Consider the following 19,956-nt stretch of genomic DNA (forward strand, 5'->3'; position numbering starts at 1 on the left):
CCCCTTTGTAAAATCGGGACAATAAACGGTACTCACCTACCTCACAGGGTTGAGTTAGTGAATGTAAAATATTTAAGGCAGTGTCTGCAGTTTCAGAAAAATAAAATGGCCCAGGAACCCAGATACCATGTCTATCTTACTATTGAACCCTGGGGCCAGCACAGACCTTGGACACAAGACGCAACATTAAATACTTATCACATAAGCGAGGTGTGCCAACCTAGTGATATTTAGAGGAAGGAACTGACAGGCGCGTTCCCCTCTCTACAGGACGGACAGAACAAAGTTATATGAAGAAGTGGTTAAGTAATCGGGGATGCAGGGGATGCAGAGGCGTATTACCCTGGGGTGGATGGCGGGGCAGGAGCAGGATGCCATCCTCACATATTTTGGGGAAGAGAGTGTAAGTGCCTTATAGCCTCGCTGGGAAGAATCAGGACGAGGGAATGCGAATACGAGGAAAGAACTCGGCTTTTTTTTGAGGAAAGGAACTAGCAACCCCACGAGGGGCTGTGAAGCTCGTAAGGCGAGGTCCCCCGGTGCGCAAGCGCCGCACGACGGCGAGGCGGAGTCGCCGAGGCCTGAATTCTGCTGTAACGATGTAGATTACGGCGACGTCTGATTGGTGAGAGTTTGGCGGGAACAGGAGGACGCCTAACAAAGGAAGTGATGTAAAGTGTCGCCCATCTGGCGGAGGTGGGATTATACGGCCTGAGCTACGGAATTATCATTTTGCTTGGTTGTTTTCTTGAGACACCGCCCATCAGCCTCTCTCTGCTACTTGCTTCCGCTTGCGCAGCGTGTTTTGCCCGTAGTAAAAATGGCCGCAGAGCCTTCGGGCCCCCCGTGGCAGCGCAGGGCGCGTTTTCTTAAGCAGGGCCTGGGAAGACAGGAAAAAGTGTAGAGTTCGTGAGCATTGATTGGCTGAAGGACGAAGCGTTCTGGACGCTGATTGGCTCCGTCCTTCGCGGGAAGGAGTTTGTGGCACCCGCGGGAAGTAGGTGTAGCACTGCGGGCGAAAGGGGGTTCTGAGGATCCCGGCCAACCCACTAGACGGGAGTCTTCTGGGCCTCTCTCCTGAGGGGATCGTGACCAAGATGTGGTTTGGTAAGGATGAGCGTCGCAAGGAGGATTTAGCAAGAGGGCGGGGGGTCGGACAGACGTGTGGCGGGGGGAGTGGGGGAGGGACGGGGTGGGCAAGGGGCGAGGGCCCGGGGCTAGGTGGTGGGGAAGATTAGGGCGACGCTGGGAGTGGTTGGCCGTGGGGTGAAGCCTGAGGGGCCCGGTGGGCTCTTCAGAGGCTTGGGAAGCAGCACAGGCATTAATACTGTTGTTTAAAACCAGGCGGATCTGAAAGCTATGGCACTTCCTTTGGCGGAGTCGGCGGCGGCTACACACAGTCCCCGGGAGGCTTCGGAATGCCGACACCTTCCCAGGCTGAAAAGAAATCAGTAGGTTGAAAGAGCATTTCGTTTTATTTTATTCTGGCCTGAAGCTCCTAACTCATCCCTGAGAGAAAATGTCTGCGGCGAAAGGTGTTAAACATGAACTGATTGGATAATTACCAACTATTGTCGTATGGAATCTTACAGTTGAGTGCTGTAAGTTTCAAAAATGAAATTTCTCCCACTTTCACTTCCACTGTTTTTTTGGCTTTATTTTGAAGTTTACTAAGGAATCAGTTTTGTGGACAAACTAAACTGGTATTAGCCTATTTTGCCTTCTTCGTGTATTTGAAAAATTTTTTTTTAATTAAATGTAATGAGGTGATAAAAAGCGGTGGAAAGAGCATGGTGTTGGAAGTCAGGTGGATCTGTGTTCTGTTGCTCTGACACTAATGGTCTCATTGGACAAATTTCTTAACCTCAGGAATCAAGTGGGATTACTGCTAAATGGGATTAATAATACATGCCTTATATGTTGTAATAATACATGTAATATTGTAATAATACATGCCTTACAAAGTTGTTGTGAGACTTAATATTGTGGTATATATAAGTGCCTGCCTTATAGTCCCTTTTAATAAGTGATCCCAGATATTTTTATTAAAAAAGACATGAGTGATGGAGCCCAAATACATAGCGTCAAGAATCGGCTTTTAACTGGCGGTGACTTTAGTGCAGCAACTTGAACCTTGTGGCCCTTGGTTTTTCTCATCTGATAAATGGTACTAGTACGACTTCTATCACAGGGTGGTTCTGAGAATTGATAGGTGAGGTAATGTGATGTATAGGAAAGCTATGCGTAAAAAGCTGTCCAAATGCTTCTTATTCACTCTTGCAGGAATGAGTTTGCCTTTAACAACTACCGTTGATTTCATCCTTTATTTTTTTTTAATTTTTTAATTTTTTATTTTTAAACGTTTATTTATTTTTGAGACAGAGAGACAGAGCATGAACAGGGGAGGGGCAGAGAGAGAGGGAGACACAGAATCTGAAACAGGCTCCAGGCTCTGAGCTGTCAGCACAGAGCCCTAAGCGGGGCTCAAACTCATGGACCGTGAGATCATGACCTGAGCTGAAGTCGGACGCTTAACCGACCGAGCCACCCAGGCGCCCCTGATTTCATCCTTTAAACACAAGGTTGATGTGGCTACTCTTTAGCTGTCGTTCACATGTGGTGTTCAGGTTCAATATTAGGAAGTTCTCTGTTTTTTGTATGGGTTGATAAGCTTTCACCTAAACTATTAATTCAGGGGTGTGTCGGTGGGAAAGAATTCGTCGATAATTACCATACATTTGACACTGCATTATATTTTTCATACAGATTATTTCCTGTAATCCCATAACGTATTTATTGTTTACTCCATTGTACAACAGAGGCTCTGGGAGATTAAGGGACTGCCTAAGCTTATATAGCTAGTAAGTAAATGGGACTCTAGACAGTGCACACGTGATGCTGAGCGAATCCAAAATCTGGTAAGCAGCTTCTCTGTATTGTAGTTTTCTTTTTCCCAGCCAAGACCACAGGGGACTCCCGTACGCTTTGTCTTCCTTGAGGTTGTGAAGAAGAAAACAAAAGATAGAGCATTAGTTTTTATCTTTTCTGAGCGTAACTATTTTCTTCATTCCAGTTGATAGAATTTTTGTCTCAGGATCCCTTGCTTGGGCCGTGTATTAAGACAGCTTTTCGGAGAGTGATACTGGTTATAAACTGAAGACTCAAACCCAGATCCCGCTGTTTTTCAATCTAGTGCTTTTTCAACAGTAAATTAGATAATCACCTTATCCAAAATGTTTCCTGTCTCCTGTAAACCTGTTATATTTTATTGAATCATATGAAATTTTCTTTTTTTTTTTTTTTTTTTTTAATTTTTTTTTCAACGTTTATTTATTTTTGGGACAGAGAAAGACAGAGCATGAACGGGGGAGGGACAGAGAGAGAGGGAGACACAGAATCGGAAACAGTCTCCAGGCTCCGAGCCATCAGCCCAGAGCCTGACGCGGGGCTCGAACTCACGCACCGCGAGATCGTGACCTGGCTGAAGTCGGACGCTTAACCGACTGCGCCACCCAGGCGCCCCTCATATGAAATTTTCAATACTGATCATTTTTTCCCCTGAAGATGGTAGTTTCATACAGCACTGTCCAGAGTAACCTATAGTTTGTAGTCAACGAGAAAATAATTCTATTTTCAAATAAATATACATTCACATGCTCTGTGAACCTCTTTGGAACAAACCAGGAACTCCTTGTAACCAATTCCTGGCACATAATATGTGCTTGTTAAAAAACAAGAAATACCTGTGATTTGAGATGAACTTGAAGGTATTGCTAACACCTCAATCATTATTGGAATAGTATTTATTTATTGAGTACACACTTCATGGAGAGATAAACATTAGCATTTTTATATACATTATGTTTTGTTTACAATTTGAAAGGTAGATCTCCCTGTTTTACGGAAGAGGTGGTGGCATGTCCAGGGCTATGAAGCTGGGATTGAACGCAGGTCTATAGAACTGTGGCACCAAAGCCCATGTTCTTGTTCCTGCTACCAATCGTGGTTCATAGTTTTCTTATGCTAAAAATACAATGAAAATCTCACCTTTCATAGATGGAAACAGTATAGAGTAGTGAGAACTAAAACATGGGACCTCAGCAAATTTTAAATCTATAAATACTAATATCACATGTAATCTTGCCTATAAAGTACCATAAAATAAAATTGAAAAGCATCACTACTGATTCCTTCACAAGCTGTTGCACATAAAACAGGAGCAGTAGCTGACATAATAATTGCTAACATTTTTGGCGGGGGAGCAGGGGGCGTGCCTGGGTGGCTCAGTCGGTTAAATGTCTGACTTCGGGCTCGGGGCACGATCTCATCACAGTTTGCGAGTTCGAGCCCTGTGTTGGGCTCTGTGCTGACACCTCAGAGCCTGGAGCCTGCTTTGGATTATGTGTCTCCGTCTCTCTCTGCCCCTCCCCCACTCACGCTCTGTCTCAAAAATAAATAAACAGAAGGAAAATTTTTTAAAGTAATAATTGCTAACCTTTTTTGAGTGCTTACAACGTGCCAGGTATTATTCTACGTACTTCACCATATACTTAATTTTCGGAATTTTTATCATTCCTAGTTTTACAGATAAGAAAACTAAGATACAAATGAGTTGAAAAACATGACCAAGAGCACACTGCTCCTGATAGAGCCATAATCTTAACCCTCAAGCTTTACTGCCACTTTTTGTGACGTGTGCTGGTAGTTAGCGGGGCTTACTTTTTACCATCCTGGCAAGGCTCCCCATTCAAAATTATGCTTCAGCAGAAGGAAATACTCTGCTAGTATCATATGGACCTTCAGGACAAAGCTGCACCTTCTAAATCCATGAATGCTGAGAGTCTATTACGTTCTGTCTTCCACGTAGAACAGCTGTTGGGTTGTTGATGTCTGACAGGAAGAATTGTAATCTCTCTAATCCGTCGTGCATTTTCTTCCGTGTACTTATTCCCTCTATGAGTTTGCGAGAGTGCCTGTGTACCCTTAGTGTCATGCCCATCCCTCGCTCTCTGTTTTTTCACTGTCGAAGTTTTCACACTTCAAGGTGGAGCCCAAATGCTGCCTCTCGAAAGTGCCAGTATGTTTTTCTGGGATCCCACGTAGTGCATCTCATTCAAGAGTGTACCCAGACCAGGTCTATTATTTACACCTCTGCCTCCATTAGGTAGGAATGTGTTGTGAGCAAATCCTATCCCATTTTCCTCATCTTCATGCCATGAGACAAGCCCTGGCCAGTGGTAGGTGACAAGAAGAGTTTACGTTGTCGGTAGGCCGCTTTTAGATGGGATTTCAGTGTCCTCACTAGACAGTCTTCCGCCCGCACCGTGCCCTTTCCCTTTAAGAAAAGGCCCACACTGGCCCAGTGTGGCCAAACCCTTATCCCGTTTCCCCCAAGACTTCCATCTGATTGTCAGAACATCTGTTCTTAAGGAAGCCGTACCTCTAACGTTTTCTTATATTTTATCACAACACTTAGAGCAACTCCAAAGTTCTGTCTCCTCTGGCCATTTCTCAGACCCTTTCCAAATACCATCTCATGTCATTGGTGACCTGAACAGCCAGCTCCAGCTTGCCTTCATTCTAAAATTGGAGTTAAAGTTTTGTTCTGGAAGCAGGTCATCCTTCCTTATGTTGTCCCCATTCTGGCCTGGTCATTTCGGTGAATCTCTCGTGTCCCACAGACTTCTCAATTGACTGGGAGCTTTGGGGTCAAACAAGCCTGGTTTGGATTCTCAAGTATGGCATTTGTTAGCTATATAACCTTGGTTTCCATCTCTGCGAAGCAGGGGTAATGAGATTCATTCTTTTTTTTTTTTTTTAATTTTTTTTAAACATTTATTTATTATTGAGAGACAGAGCATGAGCACAGGAGGGGCAGAGAGAGGGAGAGATACAGAATCTGAAGCTGTCAGCACAGAGCCTGACACGGGGCTCAAACTCAAACCTTGAGATCGTGACCTGAGCCGGAGTCGGACACTCAACCGACTGAGCCACCCAGGCGCCCCAGTGAGATTCATTCTGAAGAGTCAGTGTTAGGATTGTGTAAAGTGCTTGGCACATAAAAGGTGTTAACGAGTGGTAATTATGAATTCCTTAATTGAATTTATGCGTACTTTTCCTTTTCAGAGAGCCCGAGCCCAGCACATTGTACCCTGTACCATATCTCAGCTGCTTTCTGCCACCCTGGTCGATGAAGTGTTCAGAATTGGGAAGGTTGAGATTTCACAGGTAAGTAAAGTAATTTGTTGCAGGTTCCCTTGCTCATATGAAGAATGAAATAAACTTTCTTTAAAAACACATAAATGTTGTTTTAGTTTCCAGGAAAAGCCAACTTTTTTTTACTTTCTGATCTAGGTCACTATTGTGGGTATCATCAGACATGCAGAGAAGGCTCCAACCAACATTGTTTACAAAGTAGATGACATGACAGCTGCACCCATGGATGTTCGCCAGTGGGTTGACACAGATGTAAGCGGCTGTTTCAGGGTGGGGTTACTTTGGGGCTTTGGAGAGGTTGAACTTCTTTTGTCTCACTTTGTAATTTCTTCCTGTAAGAATAATTTACAAGCAAGATATCAAAGGCAGAGGCCCTGCAATGAAAGGTTAATACATTTGGTTTCCTGGAAGTTTCAAATGTTCTCAACTTCACTATCCTTACAAGCAAAGTTAAAAGGCAAGTGACAGGAGGCGCTAGAATGTAAACTCCGTGAAAACGGGGTTTTGTTGTTGTTGTTATTTGTTATTTGTTGTTGTTATTTGTTTTTTAGGACAGGGATTTTTGTCTCGGTCACCATTGTATCCCCCTCACCTAGAACAGTGCTAGTTACATGGTGGGCCCTCGGTAAATATTGTTTAAATCAGCAGGAAGGTTTTTTGTGACACATTACAAATATTAACATTTTTCAATTAGTAAAAGCTATTACAAAGCAAAAAAAAAAAGCCACTGCGTCTTAGAAAAATGGGCAAAGAAGATGCAGAGATAATTCATAAAAGGTGAAACATAATTTGCAATGGTAACAAGCAGGTTTAATAAACATTAAGGTACCGTTTTAACTTATTAAATTAGCATAGAAAAAAAAAAGAATGTCCACTTCTGGTAAGAGTAGTAGCTAACACAGTGCCTCTGGCACTTAGCACTTAGAACGTTCGTTGAATGATTTGCCATTATTTCTCCAGGAAAGCGAATACCATCCTACCTTGATGGTTTGAGTACAGATGAGTATAACCTACCTCAGCAATCAGCCGGTGGTCAAAATCACCCATCATAAAAATGTTGACCTGGCACTCCACTGCTAGAGGTTTACGTTAAGGAAGTAATTAAAGATGTGTGCCAAGATTCAGCTGTAAGAATCTTGATCGTAGCATTGTTTCTAATAATGAAAAATTAGGGATGTCGTGGGGGCTCAGTTGGTGAAGCATCTGACTCTTGATTTCGGCTCAGGTCAAGATGTCACGGTTGTGTCAGGCTCCACGCTGAGCATGGAGCCTACTTGAGATTCTCTTTCTCCCTCCGTCCCTCTTCCCCACTCATGTGCTCGTGCTTTCTCTCTCCCTCTCACTCTCTAAAAAAAGGTGTGGGGGCCGGTGGGGGGGTGCCTAGATGGCTCAGTCAGATAAGTGTCTGACTTGTGGTTATTCGGCTCAGGTCACGATCTCACAGTTTCATGAGTTTGAGCCCCACGTCAGGCTCTGTGCTAATAGCACAGAGCCTGCTTGAGATTCTCTCTCGTACTCTCTATTCCTCCCCCACTTGCACTCTCTCAAAAAAATAAAAGAAAGGGGCGTTGCTTAGGTGGCTGAGTCGGTTAAATGTCTGACTTTAAGTTCTACATTATCACTTGCAATGGTGTGAAGTATCCCATTGTATAAATGCATGACTGTTGGGTATTTAGGTTGTTTTCAATTTTTTAGTATTCTAAACTATGCCATATGAATATTCTTGAAGCTTTAAGTGTTAAGTAATCTCTACACCCAACATGAGGCTTGAACTCAAAACCTCAAGATAAAGAGCTGCATTTAAAGCTAAATCTAAATGCATGTTCTTAATTATTTCCTTAAAATCCTAAAGGTAGAGTTGCTATGCTGATAAGTGTATCCACCAGAAAGTTGTATGCCCAAGACCATTTGAACACGAGTGCATATTGTCTTTTTTTTTTAATATATGTATATTTTTAATTTATTTATTTTGAGAGAGAGAGTGCAGGAGTGAGGAAGAGAGAGAATCCCAAGCAGGCTCCACACTGTCAGCATGGAGCCCAATGCAAGGCCCACGAACTGTAAGATCATGACCTGAAGTTGGACACTCAACCGACTGAGCCACCCAGGGGCCCCTAGCAGTTTTTCATTTCTTTCTTTTCTTTTCTTTTTTTTTTTTATGTTTATTTATTTTTGAGAGCAAGAGAGAGAGAGACAGAGCATGAGCAGGGAAGAGGCAGGGAGAAAAGGAGACACAGAATCTGAAGCAGGCTCCAGACTCTGAGCTGTCAGCACAGAACCTGACGCGGGGCTCGAACTCACAAACCTGAGCCCAAGTCGGACGCTTAACCGACTGAGCCACCCAGGCACCCTTATAATTTAGCAGTTTCAGAGTTTCACCAACATCTCTAAAACCTTAGTGTGATACGTATTTTATCTTTTAGGATGCCAGCAGTGAAAACACAGTGGTTCCTCCAGAAACGTATGTAAAAGTGGCTGGCCATCTGAGATCTTTTCAGGTAAAGTCAGAAAAAAATCATAGTTGAAATATGTTTGCATGAAGCAGTTTCTGGATTCATGCCTGAGTTTAGGATACTTAAGATTGAACCAAGCCTTTATATTCAATGGGTGTTAGACTGAAATTTTTTCATTATTCTCTTCAAAGAAATAACGGGTTTTGACCTTAATATGAAACTAACAGAATGGTAGGGAAAGAATAGGATCCCTGCCTATAATTGCCATCTGTGGCATCCGCTAGGGGTAAAAGGAGGACACAGGATTCGCAGTCAGACTATACTCTGCTTGGTTGTATAAGCTCGCGCAAGTCATTGAACAGCTCTGAGCTCTAGCTTTGGTTTTTTCTCCCATTAATAACTTTATTTGGATTAACCTTAAAAATTTGAAGTATATAATACATTTTCTCCATTTTGGCAAAATATAACCAGGAAAAGTGCCACGGTGTTTTAACCTGAAGTTGATTTGAATGTGCTCGTGCCTTATTTACCTTTTTCTCTTTATTTCAAAAGAACAAAAAAAGCCTGGTAGCCTTTAAGATCATGCCTCTGGAGGATATGAATGAATTCACCACACATATTCTGGAAGTAGTCAACGCACACATGATCCTGAGCAAAGCTAACAGCCAGGTGAGCAACTTTACTCTCAGAATTTTCCCTCTTCTCTGGAAGAACATAGACCGCTCTGTGCTACAGCTTTGATTTTCTTGACATTTTGAAGGTTGGGCCAGAAGAAAGGCCTCACTCCGTCCTCAGAACATTTTCTTTGTGAGCTTTGCCATGTGCCAAAGGAAGCACTCATGTTTCTCAGAATTACAAGTTCCTCTGACCCCACTGACTTGAAAGGCTGAGGCCTAAGACAACCTTCAAGTGTAGACGTATAATTACAGGCTGAGCACTTGGCTCTAGGATTATATTCATAGAAAAACCCCCACTAGGAGGTATTTTACTGCTTTTTTCCGAACCTGTTGGCTAAATAAGAAACATTATGGACCATTATTTTGCCCCTGAAGTTGTTTTTCTTGCTGAATATTGAAATTTCTCAACATTTTTTTCTGCTGTGTGAATTCCATTTGGCTAGTCCATCTAGGACCCCACAAAAGGTTTATTGATTCTTGTATTAGAATGTCCTTAGAGGGGCGCCTGGGTGGCGCAGTCGGTTAAGCGTCCGACTTCAGCCAGGTCACGATCTCGCGGTCCGTGAGTTCGAGCCCCGCGTCAGGCTCTGGGCTGATGGCTCAGAGCCTGGAGCCTGTTTCCGATTCTGTGTCTCCCTCTCTCTCTGCCCCTCCCCCGTTCATGCTCTGTCTCTCTCTGTCCCAAAAATAAATAAACGTTGAAAAAAAAAAAAAAAAAAAAAAAAAAGAATGTCCTTAGATTATCTAGGGGTGCCTGGCTGGTTCAGTTGGTAGAGCATGTGAGTCTTAATCTCGGGGTTGTGAGTTTACGCCTCATGTTAGGTGTGGAGCTTGTTTTAAAAAACATTAGCAAAAGGGGTGCCTGGGTGGCTTGGTCAGTTGAGTGTTCAACTCTAGATTTCGGCTCAGGTCATGAGCCAGGGGTCGTGGGATTGAGCCCCGCGTCAGGCTCTATGCTGTGCACGGAGCCTGCTTGAGATTCTCTCTCTCTCTCCCTCCTTCTGCCTCTCTCTCCCGCTCATGCTCTCTTTCTCTCTCAAATTAAAAAAATATAGCAGGGAACCTGGGTGGCTCAGTCAGTTAAGTGTCTGACCCTTGGTTTCAGCTCAGGTCATGATCTCATGGTTCGTGAGTTCAAGCCCCGCGTCAGGCTCTGCGCTGATAGTGCGGAGCCTGCTTGGGATTCTCTTCTCTCTCCCTCTCTCTCTGCCCCTCCTCTGCTCATTCATTCTCCCCACCCCCCAAATAAATAAATAAATAAACTTAAAAATAAAGTTAGCAAAAAAAGAAAAAGAAGAATATCCTTAGGTGATTCTGGTGCCAAGGTGGGGGATTGGTCGCAGTAGGAGAGACTAGAAAACTCTTCAGCCACTAAGGATGTTATTGCATCCTATTCTGTGCCAAACAGTTTGGTAAGCACTGGGGATACAGAGATAAATGTATTCATTCGTTCATTCATTCATTTCTTGGAGAAATATTTATTGAGCCTGGTATGTGCCAGTCATTACTCTAGGCCCTTAGAAGGTTTCATCTGGGGAGTGATGTGGTCTGATTTGTCTTTTAAAAAATTCATTTGGGCTGGGCTATTGTATGGAGTACAGATTATGGGGCTCTAAGAATGGCAACAGAATTGATTTGGGAATGGTAGCAGCAGCTGGGGTAAGGAGTAGTTGGATTCTGACGGATTTTGGAGGTGGAGCTGACAGGACTTCTTGGTGGGGACATGATATAAAGAGGGAGAGTTCAAAAATGACTTCTGGGTTTGGGGCATGAGCAACCAGATGAAGCTAGCAAATCTGGGGGTAAAATCCAGACTTCTGTTTGGACTTCCCAAATATGAGGTGCTCGTGCAATATCCAAGTGGAGAACAGAATGGATGGTTGAATATGTAGAACTGGGATCCAAGGGGGAGAGGTCAGGGCTGGAGGTAGAACTTTGGGAGTCGTCGTGTAGGTGATATTTAAAGCCTTGGATTAGATAAGGTAACTGGGGAGTTCAGAGGTCAGAGACCTGAGCTCTGGGACACACTAATCTTTAGCAATTTGGAGAAGAGGAGCCAGTGGAAGTCAAAGAAGTTGCAAATTGGGCAAGAGGAAACCAGGGAATGTGATTCTGTAGAAGATTCTGAAAAGAGTATTTTTAGGAAGGAGGGGGTGGCAGTCAACTGTAGAATGCTGCCTTGAAGTCAAGGAAGGTGATGGGAGAGATCTCCTGTTCGATTTAGAAACATGGATCTTTGGGGCGCCTGGGTGACGCGACTAATTAAGTGTCTGCCTTAGGTTCAGGTCATGATCTCACAGTTCGTGAGTTCAAGCCCCACATTAGGCTCTCTGCTGTCAGCCAGAGCCTGCTTCAGATCCTCTGTCCCCCCTCTTCTCTCTCTGCCCCTGTCCCACTCACACACTCTCTCTCTCTCTTAAAAAGTAAACTTAAGGGGCGCCTGGGTGGCGCAGTCGGTTAAGCGTCCGACTTCAGCCAGGTCACGATCTCGCGGTCCGTGAGTTCGAGCCCCGCGTCGGGCTCTGGGCTGATGGCTCAGAGCCTGGAGCCTGTTTCCGATTCTGTGTCTCCCTCTCTCTCTGCCCCTCCCCCGTTCATGCTCTGTCTCTCTCTGTCCCAAAAATAAATAAACGTTGAAAAAAAAAAAAATTTAAAAAAAAAAAAGTAAACTTAAAAAACAATTATAAAAAGTTTTAAAAAAAAGGGGGAGATGCCTGGGTGGCTCAGTCAGTTGGGCATCCAACTTTGGCTCAGGTCATGATCTTGCAGTGGTGGGTTCAAGCACCGCCTTGGGCTCTGCTGACAGCTCAGAGCCTGGAGCCTGCTTTGGATTCTGTGTCTCCCTCTCTCTCTGCCCCTCTCCTGCTCATGCTTTGTCTCTCTCTCTCTCTCTCTCTCTCTCTCAAAAATCAATGAACATTGAAAAGAATTATAAAACTAAAAAAAAAATAGGTTTAAAAAAATTAAAAACATGGATCTCCAAAAGGGAGGCTTTGGTGGTAGAAGATGGGGGAAGTAGGTTAAAAAGAACAGAATTGTGTATAGAAAGTTTAGGATGTTGGGGCACCTGGCTGGCTCAGTTGGAAGAGCATGCAACTGTTGATCTTGGGATCATGAGTTCATGTCCCACATTGGGTATAGAGGTTACTTAAATAAAGTTTTTTAAAAAGTTAAGGGGTGTCTCTTATATTACCATATTTAATGACATATATGTATGTATCAAATATATCATAAAAATGATTTTAAATTGAGGGTGGGTGGTTAGGGAGTAGAAACTGGGGGTGTAGACAATTGTATTGAGTAAATAAACCCCCCCCCTCTCCCTCAAAGAGTTGGTGTCTGAGCATTGGAGATTCAGATCACTTTAAGCTGTGAGAGCAGTGTAAGTGGCAAGCACAGGGTGCTGTGAAACCACGGAGAAGGGTTTCCTGTCCTGATCTGGACATCAAGAAAGACCCCTTGGAGGGGCACCTGGGTGACTCAGTCAGTTAAGCGTCCTACTCTTGATTTCAGCTGAGATCTTGATCTCAGGGTTGTGAGTTCAAGCCCCTTGTTGGGCTCGGCGCTGGGCATGAAGCCTACTTAAAAAAAGAAAGACCCCCTTGGAGCAGGTGATGCCTAAACCAAGTCCCAGGTACAGGAGGTGGGGCTACCTGAAGGAGGACATGAAACCCTTTCAAGCAGAGTATCTGGGTAAGAAATCGTATTCAGTTCGGTATTCTTAGATCATAACATGTGAAGCTTCTGTTTCACAGCAGGCAGTGTGAAGGCATCTAACTTGAAAACAAGGGATCGTGATCGATTTTTGTTTAGTACCTCAAAGCAATAGGCGTTTAATGAATGTTTATTAAATGATGGAATCTCCTGACTGGATGGGATTTCTCCTGATGAACTTCCACAGTGCTCTTACACCTGTAATGGGCACTTACCATATTTGATCTTCTATCTTGCTTATTTATTCAGTTCAGTAGGTTAAACATCGACTGGGCACGTACTGCACCAGGCACTGTGTGAGGATGAAGGGGCTAGTGGAGGAAAGTGACAGGAGAACAGCATGATGGCTGTTGTGAGAGGGAATGGGCCAAACATATAAGAGCCAAGGAAAGAACATGGCTAACCTGGCCTGGGGCGTGTCAGAAGGCTCTGCAAAGGCAGTGGCAGTTAAGTTGGCCTCGAAGGATGAGAAGTCAGCGTTTACTAGGCAGATGAGGGAGGGGCATTCCAGACAGGGAACAGCATGTTCAGGTCAGAGGCATGTTTGTAGCTGGCAAGAAGTCCAGGTGCAGCTGGGGAGTGAAGTGTATTGAAAAGAAATGGCCAAGAGTAAAATAGAGATTTTGACATCTAGTGGTACGTCTTAAATGTCTAGGTTTATATGATTTCCACAGGCAGGGGGAGCCACCTGAAAGCTTTCTGTCAGAGGAGGGACACGATTAGAAGCTGTTAACGTGGTAGCAAAGAGAAGGACTGACTGGAGTAGGCCAGACTTAGCGGCCAAAATGCCGCCAGGAAGCCAGGGTGAGGAGAATGGGCTCGAGCACCACCGAAGATTGTGTGATAGGCTATGGTGACAGGTTGTGGGAGGTGAGTGAATGGACAGTTGAAGTCTGCAGGATTGCATTTGGGTTTACTCACATTGGGTTTGGAATAGAGCAGGGCAGGCAGGTTTGGGGAAGGATGTAACTTTACTTTGAAGCGTGTGAGAGAGCTAGGTGGACGTAAGTCCAGTCAATGGCTGGGAACAAGGAATTGTGGCCTAGAAGGAGGTCTGGGATGGAATCCTGGGGGATCGATCAGCCTTTTGGGAGATGGGTAGAGAGAAAACTGGTAAGAGATACTGAGAAGGTATAGTTTGAGTAAGTAGGGAACCAGAAGAATATGCCATCAAGAAGTCTAGGGAGGGGTACATTTCAAGAGTGTGATCAGTATGTCTTTCTGTGAGAAGTCACATGTTTGGAGGGCTGAAAGAGACTGTCTGGTAGGTTGCTTGAAAAGTCATTGCTGATTTTGGTGAGAACAGTGTGAGAGGTGTATTTAAAGTTTTTTGGGTTTTTGTGTGCTTTTTAAGTTTATTTATTTTGAGAGAGAGTTGGGATGGGGGAACAGAGAGAGAATCCCAAGAAGTTACTATGCTGTCAGTGCAGAGCCCAACGCAAGGCTCGATCTCACGAACCGCGATATCATGACCTGAGCCAAATCCAGGAGTTGGACCGAGCCACCCAGGAGCCCCCCAGGTTCTATTTAGTGAGATTCCAAATAGTGGTGGGCTGGGGAGTGACTAAGAAGGGAAATGGAAACAGTGATTATAGCCCGTTATTTTTTAAAATTTGGTGCTAAAAAAAAGAACAAAAGAGTGACGGGCACTTTTTTTCTCTCCTTGTCATGCTTCATGCCTACATGACCACAGATGCTTGAGTGGGACTGTGGGGAGAGGGTGAAATGGGTGAAGGGAAGTAAGAGATACAAACTTCCAGTTATAAAGTAAGTAAGTTACAGAGAGGAGAGGCATAGCATAGGGAATATAGTGAATACTATTGTAATAACATTGTGCAGGGACAGGTGGTGACTACATTTATCATGGTGAGCGTCGCATAATGTAAAAAATTGTCAAATCACTGTGTTGTGCACCTGAAGCTAGTATAACATTGTATGTTAACTGTACTTCAATAATAAAACTTCTTTAATAATAATATGGGGCGCCTGGGTGGCTCAGTCGGTTGGGCGGCTGACTTCAGCTCAGGTCATGATCTCGCGGTCCGTGGGTTCGAGCCCCGCGTCGGGCTCTGTGCTGACAGCTCAGAGCCTGGAGCCTGTTTCAGATTCTGTGTCTCCCTCTCTCTGACCCTCCCTCATTCATGCTCTGTCTCTCTCTGTCTCAAAAATAAATAAACGTTAAAAAAAATTTTTTTTTAAATAATAATAATAATAATAAAGTCAAGAGCAAGGTAAGAATACCCCAAAATAATAAATGAGTGAATGAATACATGCATGCATGTTTAAATAATTAAGCACCAAGGAAAGATACCATTATAGCGGATCTCCGGGTAATTTTCTTCTCGGTGCTAGTTTTCCTTTGGTTCCCCTCAGCATCACAAAAACAAGAATGAGCCAGGAGGTACCCTTCTCTCTGATGTTATGTGCTTCAGAGGGTCACTTTACCTTCCTTTGAAATACTCGTTAATGATGACAGCTATCCCTTCCAATGTAAGCACTTGTTACTGGGAAAACTACTTAAATTCTTTCTTGTGAGCCGCTTATTAATAAGCTATTTACAATAACAAGGACTGTTTTTTAAATTGGTAAGTGTTCTAACGTTGTGAACTTTCTTAATTCAGCCCTTAGCAGGGAGAGCAACTATCAGCAATCCAGGAATGGGTGAAGCAGGGAACTTTGGTGGGAATAGTGCCATACCAGCAAATGGCCTCACTGTGGCCCAAAACCAGGTAAACACTGAGTGGCTCCAAAAATTCAAGACACAGAGAGTCCTAAATTTGTTACTTCCTTAATGATTCTAAGGCTTTCTAAGTACCTGACTCATTACTTTGTTATAAAGGGACTCAGGTAGGGGTGCCTGGGTGGCTCAGTCAGTTAAGTGTCCAACTTCAGCTCAGGTCACGATCTCGCGGTCCGTGAGTTCGAACCCTGCATTGGGCTCTGTGCTGACAGCTCAGAGCCTGGAGCCTGTTTCAGATTCTGTGTCTCCCTCTCTCTCTCTAACCCTCCCCCGTTCATGCTCTGTCTCTCCCTGTCTCAAAAATAAATAAATGTTAAAAAAAAATTTTTTTTTAAGGGACTCAGGTTTACATAAGGGAGTGGATTCAGAGTAGTTGCTAAAATCTTTCTCATTTGACTCTTCAGGTGCTGAGTTTGATTAAGGCTTGTCCAAGACCAGAAGGATTAAACTTTCAGGATCTCAAGAACCAGCTCCAGCACATGTCTGTAGCCTCAATAAAGTGAGTATTTGGTTTCCATCAGCTGGGGCTCCAGAATTGTACCCATTTGACCTCACTAGAGTTTTCTGGTAATGGAGAAGTAAGTTTAAAAAAACAAAACAAAACTGTCAGCTGCAATCTTAACTGACAGAAGGGAAGTTGTCCAGTCACGGAAAGAAAGAAAGAAAAAGGACTTACAAAAATGATGCTACCTGTCACGTCATTCATTCACTTGTTCATTTAACAAATAATGAATCCCATTACGTGTGGTGATTGTAATTTTGGACAAAAACTGACCAGATAAATTTGACGTCTTGTGGGATTCAGTCTGGAGGAGTGAGATCCTTAGCTCCTGGTCCTCAGATAATAACAGTCCCATTGGTGTTACTGTTCCACTGTGGAGATGTGGGCTTGGCTGTCTGACCCTGAAACTGTAGACGGTCCTTCCAACATCCTTTCTCTGATTCCGTGGTAGACAAGCAGCTTCCTGATTCTGGTGAACGAATCCAACCAACAGTATTTTGGTGCTTGTGATGGTTACTTGTTACTGTAAATCAGTTGATATTCTAGGCTTACACAGAATAAAAAGGCTCAGGTCTAATCTCATTTCCTGTTTTAAACAAAATGAAGATCTTAATTCTTATCTCAGAGTTACAGTGTTGATGAGGTACAGAATCACTGTCATGTGGTAATTGCTCTACAAATTATTACTGTTATTACATATGTTACTGGCACTGATCCAGAGGGCCTTGAAGGGTGTCCTGTCATTTCCGGAAAGATCTTTCCTTTATGCCCTGCAACTTTACTTCCCAGAGGGGGAGCAAGAGGGTTGTGATGGGTGGGTAAGGAGGAGGAATTTTAAAAGTAGCTGTTTATGCTAGGAGATTCTGTGTGCAAGCTGGACTGTGTTTTTAGATTCTTCGTTTGCTTACACGGGCATTTGAGTTAGGCCCTCGTTTCTTGTGTTTACACAGTTTGGGAGGAGTCCAAGGCACCCCTGATAGCCATTGTCTCCGTGCATTATCTCAGTTTTGCAGTTTTACTGGTATTTCTCCTTGTAAGAGCCCTCTGAACAAAGTGGCTATGAATTCTTAGCTAAGATAAAAAATGGGAAGTGAGTAAAATCTATGTTTGGCCATATCCAAAAGGCAGTTTCCTGTCTTCTGCATCAGTTTAAAATGAGCCTTTTTTTTTTCTTCCTTTGTTTCTTCCTAGGCAAGCTGTAGATTTTCTTAGCAACGAGGGACACATCTATTCCACTGTGGACGACGATCATTTTAAATCCACAGATGCAGAGTAACTGGGTCTACTTGAGTACCCGAGGTATTTTCCAGCTGGACCTGTTTTCATAATCTGTTGTCTCCAGCTGTGCATGTTTGGCCAATTGACTTCTAGGGAGTAGCTTTCATCTAGAAAGGGTCTCATTTTGAAAGTTACTGCTCTTCTTTTTTGTTTGTTTTTGTTTTTTGAAGCTCCATTTGGGGCAACTGACAGAATGTAAACCTGGCTGGACTTTCTTAAAGAAGTTACAAACAAGCCGCTTACAACATCAGCACAAATGGAAGTGGAAGAGAGATGCTACCAAGAGAGTTGGGCAGCATTACTCAAGCTATACCCGGGAGTTTCCACTCCTAACATGTTTCCTGTTGGAAGAAGATGAGCAGGACCCAGGGCCTTCAGCGGGGAGCGAGCCAAGAAACCCCCTAATCTCTGCCTGCTTTTGTTCCCCCCCCCTTTGGTTATAGGGTGTTATTTTTCACAATTGCACTCTCCTTCACCTCGTCATGGCTGCTGCCGAAAGTGTGTTGTTACGTTCTAGAGTGGTGGCCTCATGAGGGCAGGAGAGAGCAAGAGATGTTACTTCGATTTCATACAAAATAAGTGCCCCCATATGTCTAATAAAATAGTTCTATTGCAGAATTTGTGAAAATGTTATTCTTCTTCCTAAGCTGGTGTAATTACTACTTGATTATCCGAGGCACGTAGCATAGCTTGCTTTGGGTTTGAAATCCTGGCTTTTCCACTTCTAGTTAGGTTCTTGGGCCGGCCACATCCGTTCTGAGGGCCTCCCATTTATTCATGAGAAGAGAACAGCGTCAGTTCCTGTAGGTCTGTTGTGAAACTCGAGTAAGATGATATTCGTAAAGCATCAAGCATTGCCATTCTGAATCTTGACTCTGGCAGTATGTGGTCATGTAGCCGGATTGAGCGTCGGCCATTTGACCCCAAGAGGAGACTGTCTGAAGGCCGACAGCTAATTTTTGGCCAGCGTAACCAGTTCCACTTCTTGTGGGAGGGAACACTAGCTCAAAGATGTTTTTGACAACTCCAGAATGTAAGCTATGTCTTGAATAAAAGAACTAATTCTGAGGTAAGTTAATGAGGTATAACATGCAAATAAAAATTCTGTAACTGCTTTAACTGTGTTTCTGAGTGAAACCTACTAGCAGCAGTGCGGGAAAGGCCCCACCCTCCAGTTTCTAAAAATGAACAACAGTCTGGTGGTTGTTTCTGTACCTGCCGAACGGTTCCTATCTAGGGAGCTATATTCGTGCGTAAAAGTCAGTCAACCAGTACATTATCTGCAGATCTGTCTATATTTTGAGAGAGAGCACAGGGGAGGAGCAGAGGGTGAGGGAGAGAGAGATCCTAAGGAGTTTCTGGGCTGTCAGCACAGCCCAATGCGGGGCTCGATCTCACAACCTTGAGATCATGACCTGAGCTGCTCTCAAGAGTCGGACGCTTAATGGACTGAGCCACCCAGGCACCCCAGACATGGTTTCCCCTTAACCTCATCTTTCCTAGCTGTGAAATTGCTTTCTCCTCATTGCGGTGTTTGGCCACTCAGAAATCCCATTATGTAGGAATGGGTAGCCCCCTTTTGTGATCCTGCTCAATTTGGTGCCACAATTAAATGCAGACGGAAGTGAATTTTGTATGTGGGCTTGGTCCTAAGGGTTCTGTGCCAAGAAGGAACTTTTTTTCTTACTTTCTTGCTTATTGTTTGTCCCAGAGCACACTCTTCCTCAGGGTCCCGTGTAGTTTAGATGGTCTCTGCGGGAAGGCATGGGAACTGGCCCGCCAGCCTGTATTAGCTGCTTGGTAGTCATCTGGAGAGCTCCATGCTGGGGTATGGAAGCCAAGAGGCTTCCATAGGAAGTGCAGTGGGTCCGGACAGCCCGAAGGAGTGTTAGCAGACACAGGAGGGACACACTCAAGTGCAGTACCTAGAATCCAGGCTGCATATTGACACTCTTGGAGCTCGCATCTCAGCTGGAGACTCAGGTCACCTTTTTATCTGTGTCCTATCTCCTGCTGTCCGTGGTGCTTAGTTCCGTGACTGCATCAGTCTAGGAAACCAAAGCCCCACCACTTCCAGAAGTGAGGTCTGTGGTCTTAACTCACGGAACAGGCCTAGACTGACCTTGGAAGCTGAGTTGGTCTCTGCATAGAGCCGGGTTTGTATTTGTTCCCTTATCTCTGTTACACTGGATGGTGAGGCTCTCCAACCGATCAGTACACGTTGTCTCCAGAGTCTAAGAGCTTAGTATATTTCAAACACTGAGATGAATTCTGTGATTAGGGGACAGTGGGAACAGGGAAAGAACATAGGTTTTAGAGGGGCGCCTGGATGGCTCAGTTGGTTAATCATCTGACTCTTGGTTTTGGCTCAGGTCA

The 19,956-nt window shown here is 44.1% G+C and overlaps 1 protein-coding gene across 3 annotated transcripts; it reads left to right on the top strand.

The window, feature by feature from the left end:
• Positions 1 to 714: 714 nt before the first annotated feature.
• Positions 715 to 18,195, top strand: RPA2 (replication protein A2). 3 transcript variants are annotated; one of them, XM_047082168.1, is made up of 10 exons: positions 715 to 1,107; positions 1,345 to 1,451; positions 6,127 to 6,228; positions 6,355 to 6,468; positions 8,640 to 8,714; positions 9,222 to 9,338; positions 15,682 to 15,789; positions 16,205 to 16,299; positions 17,494 to 17,601; positions 17,751 to 18,195. In XM_047082168.1, the coding sequence occupies exons 1-9, from the start codon at positions 1,098 to 1,100 to the stop codon at positions 17,576 to 17,578; spliced, it is 813 nt and encodes a 270-aa protein (XP_046938124.1). In that variant the 5' UTR covers positions 715 to 1,097; the 3' UTR covers positions 17,579 to 17,601; positions 17,751 to 18,195. The 3 variants fall into 3 exon arrangements, with proteins under 3 accessions (XP_046938124.1, XP_046938123.1, XP_046938125.1); XM_047082167.1 differs by having other exon boundaries at positions 717 to 1,107; positions 17,494 to 18,195; XM_047082169.1 differs by lacking the exons at positions 715 to 1,107; positions 1,345 to 1,451 and adding an exon at positions 1,502 to 1,601 and having other exon boundaries at positions 17,494 to 18,195.
• Positions 18,196 to 19,956: the final 1,761 nt, after the last annotated feature.

The sequence above is a fragment of the Lynx rufus genome, unplaced genomic scaffold (assembly GCF_022079265.1).
Source record: "Lynx rufus isolate CCGP_SWC_20201006 ecotype Redwood Valley unplaced genomic scaffold, mLynRuf1.p SCAF_2, whole genome shotgun sequence".
In the NCBI taxonomy this organism is placed as follows: Eukaryota; Metazoa; Chordata; class Mammalia; order Carnivora; family Felidae; genus Lynx; species Lynx rufus.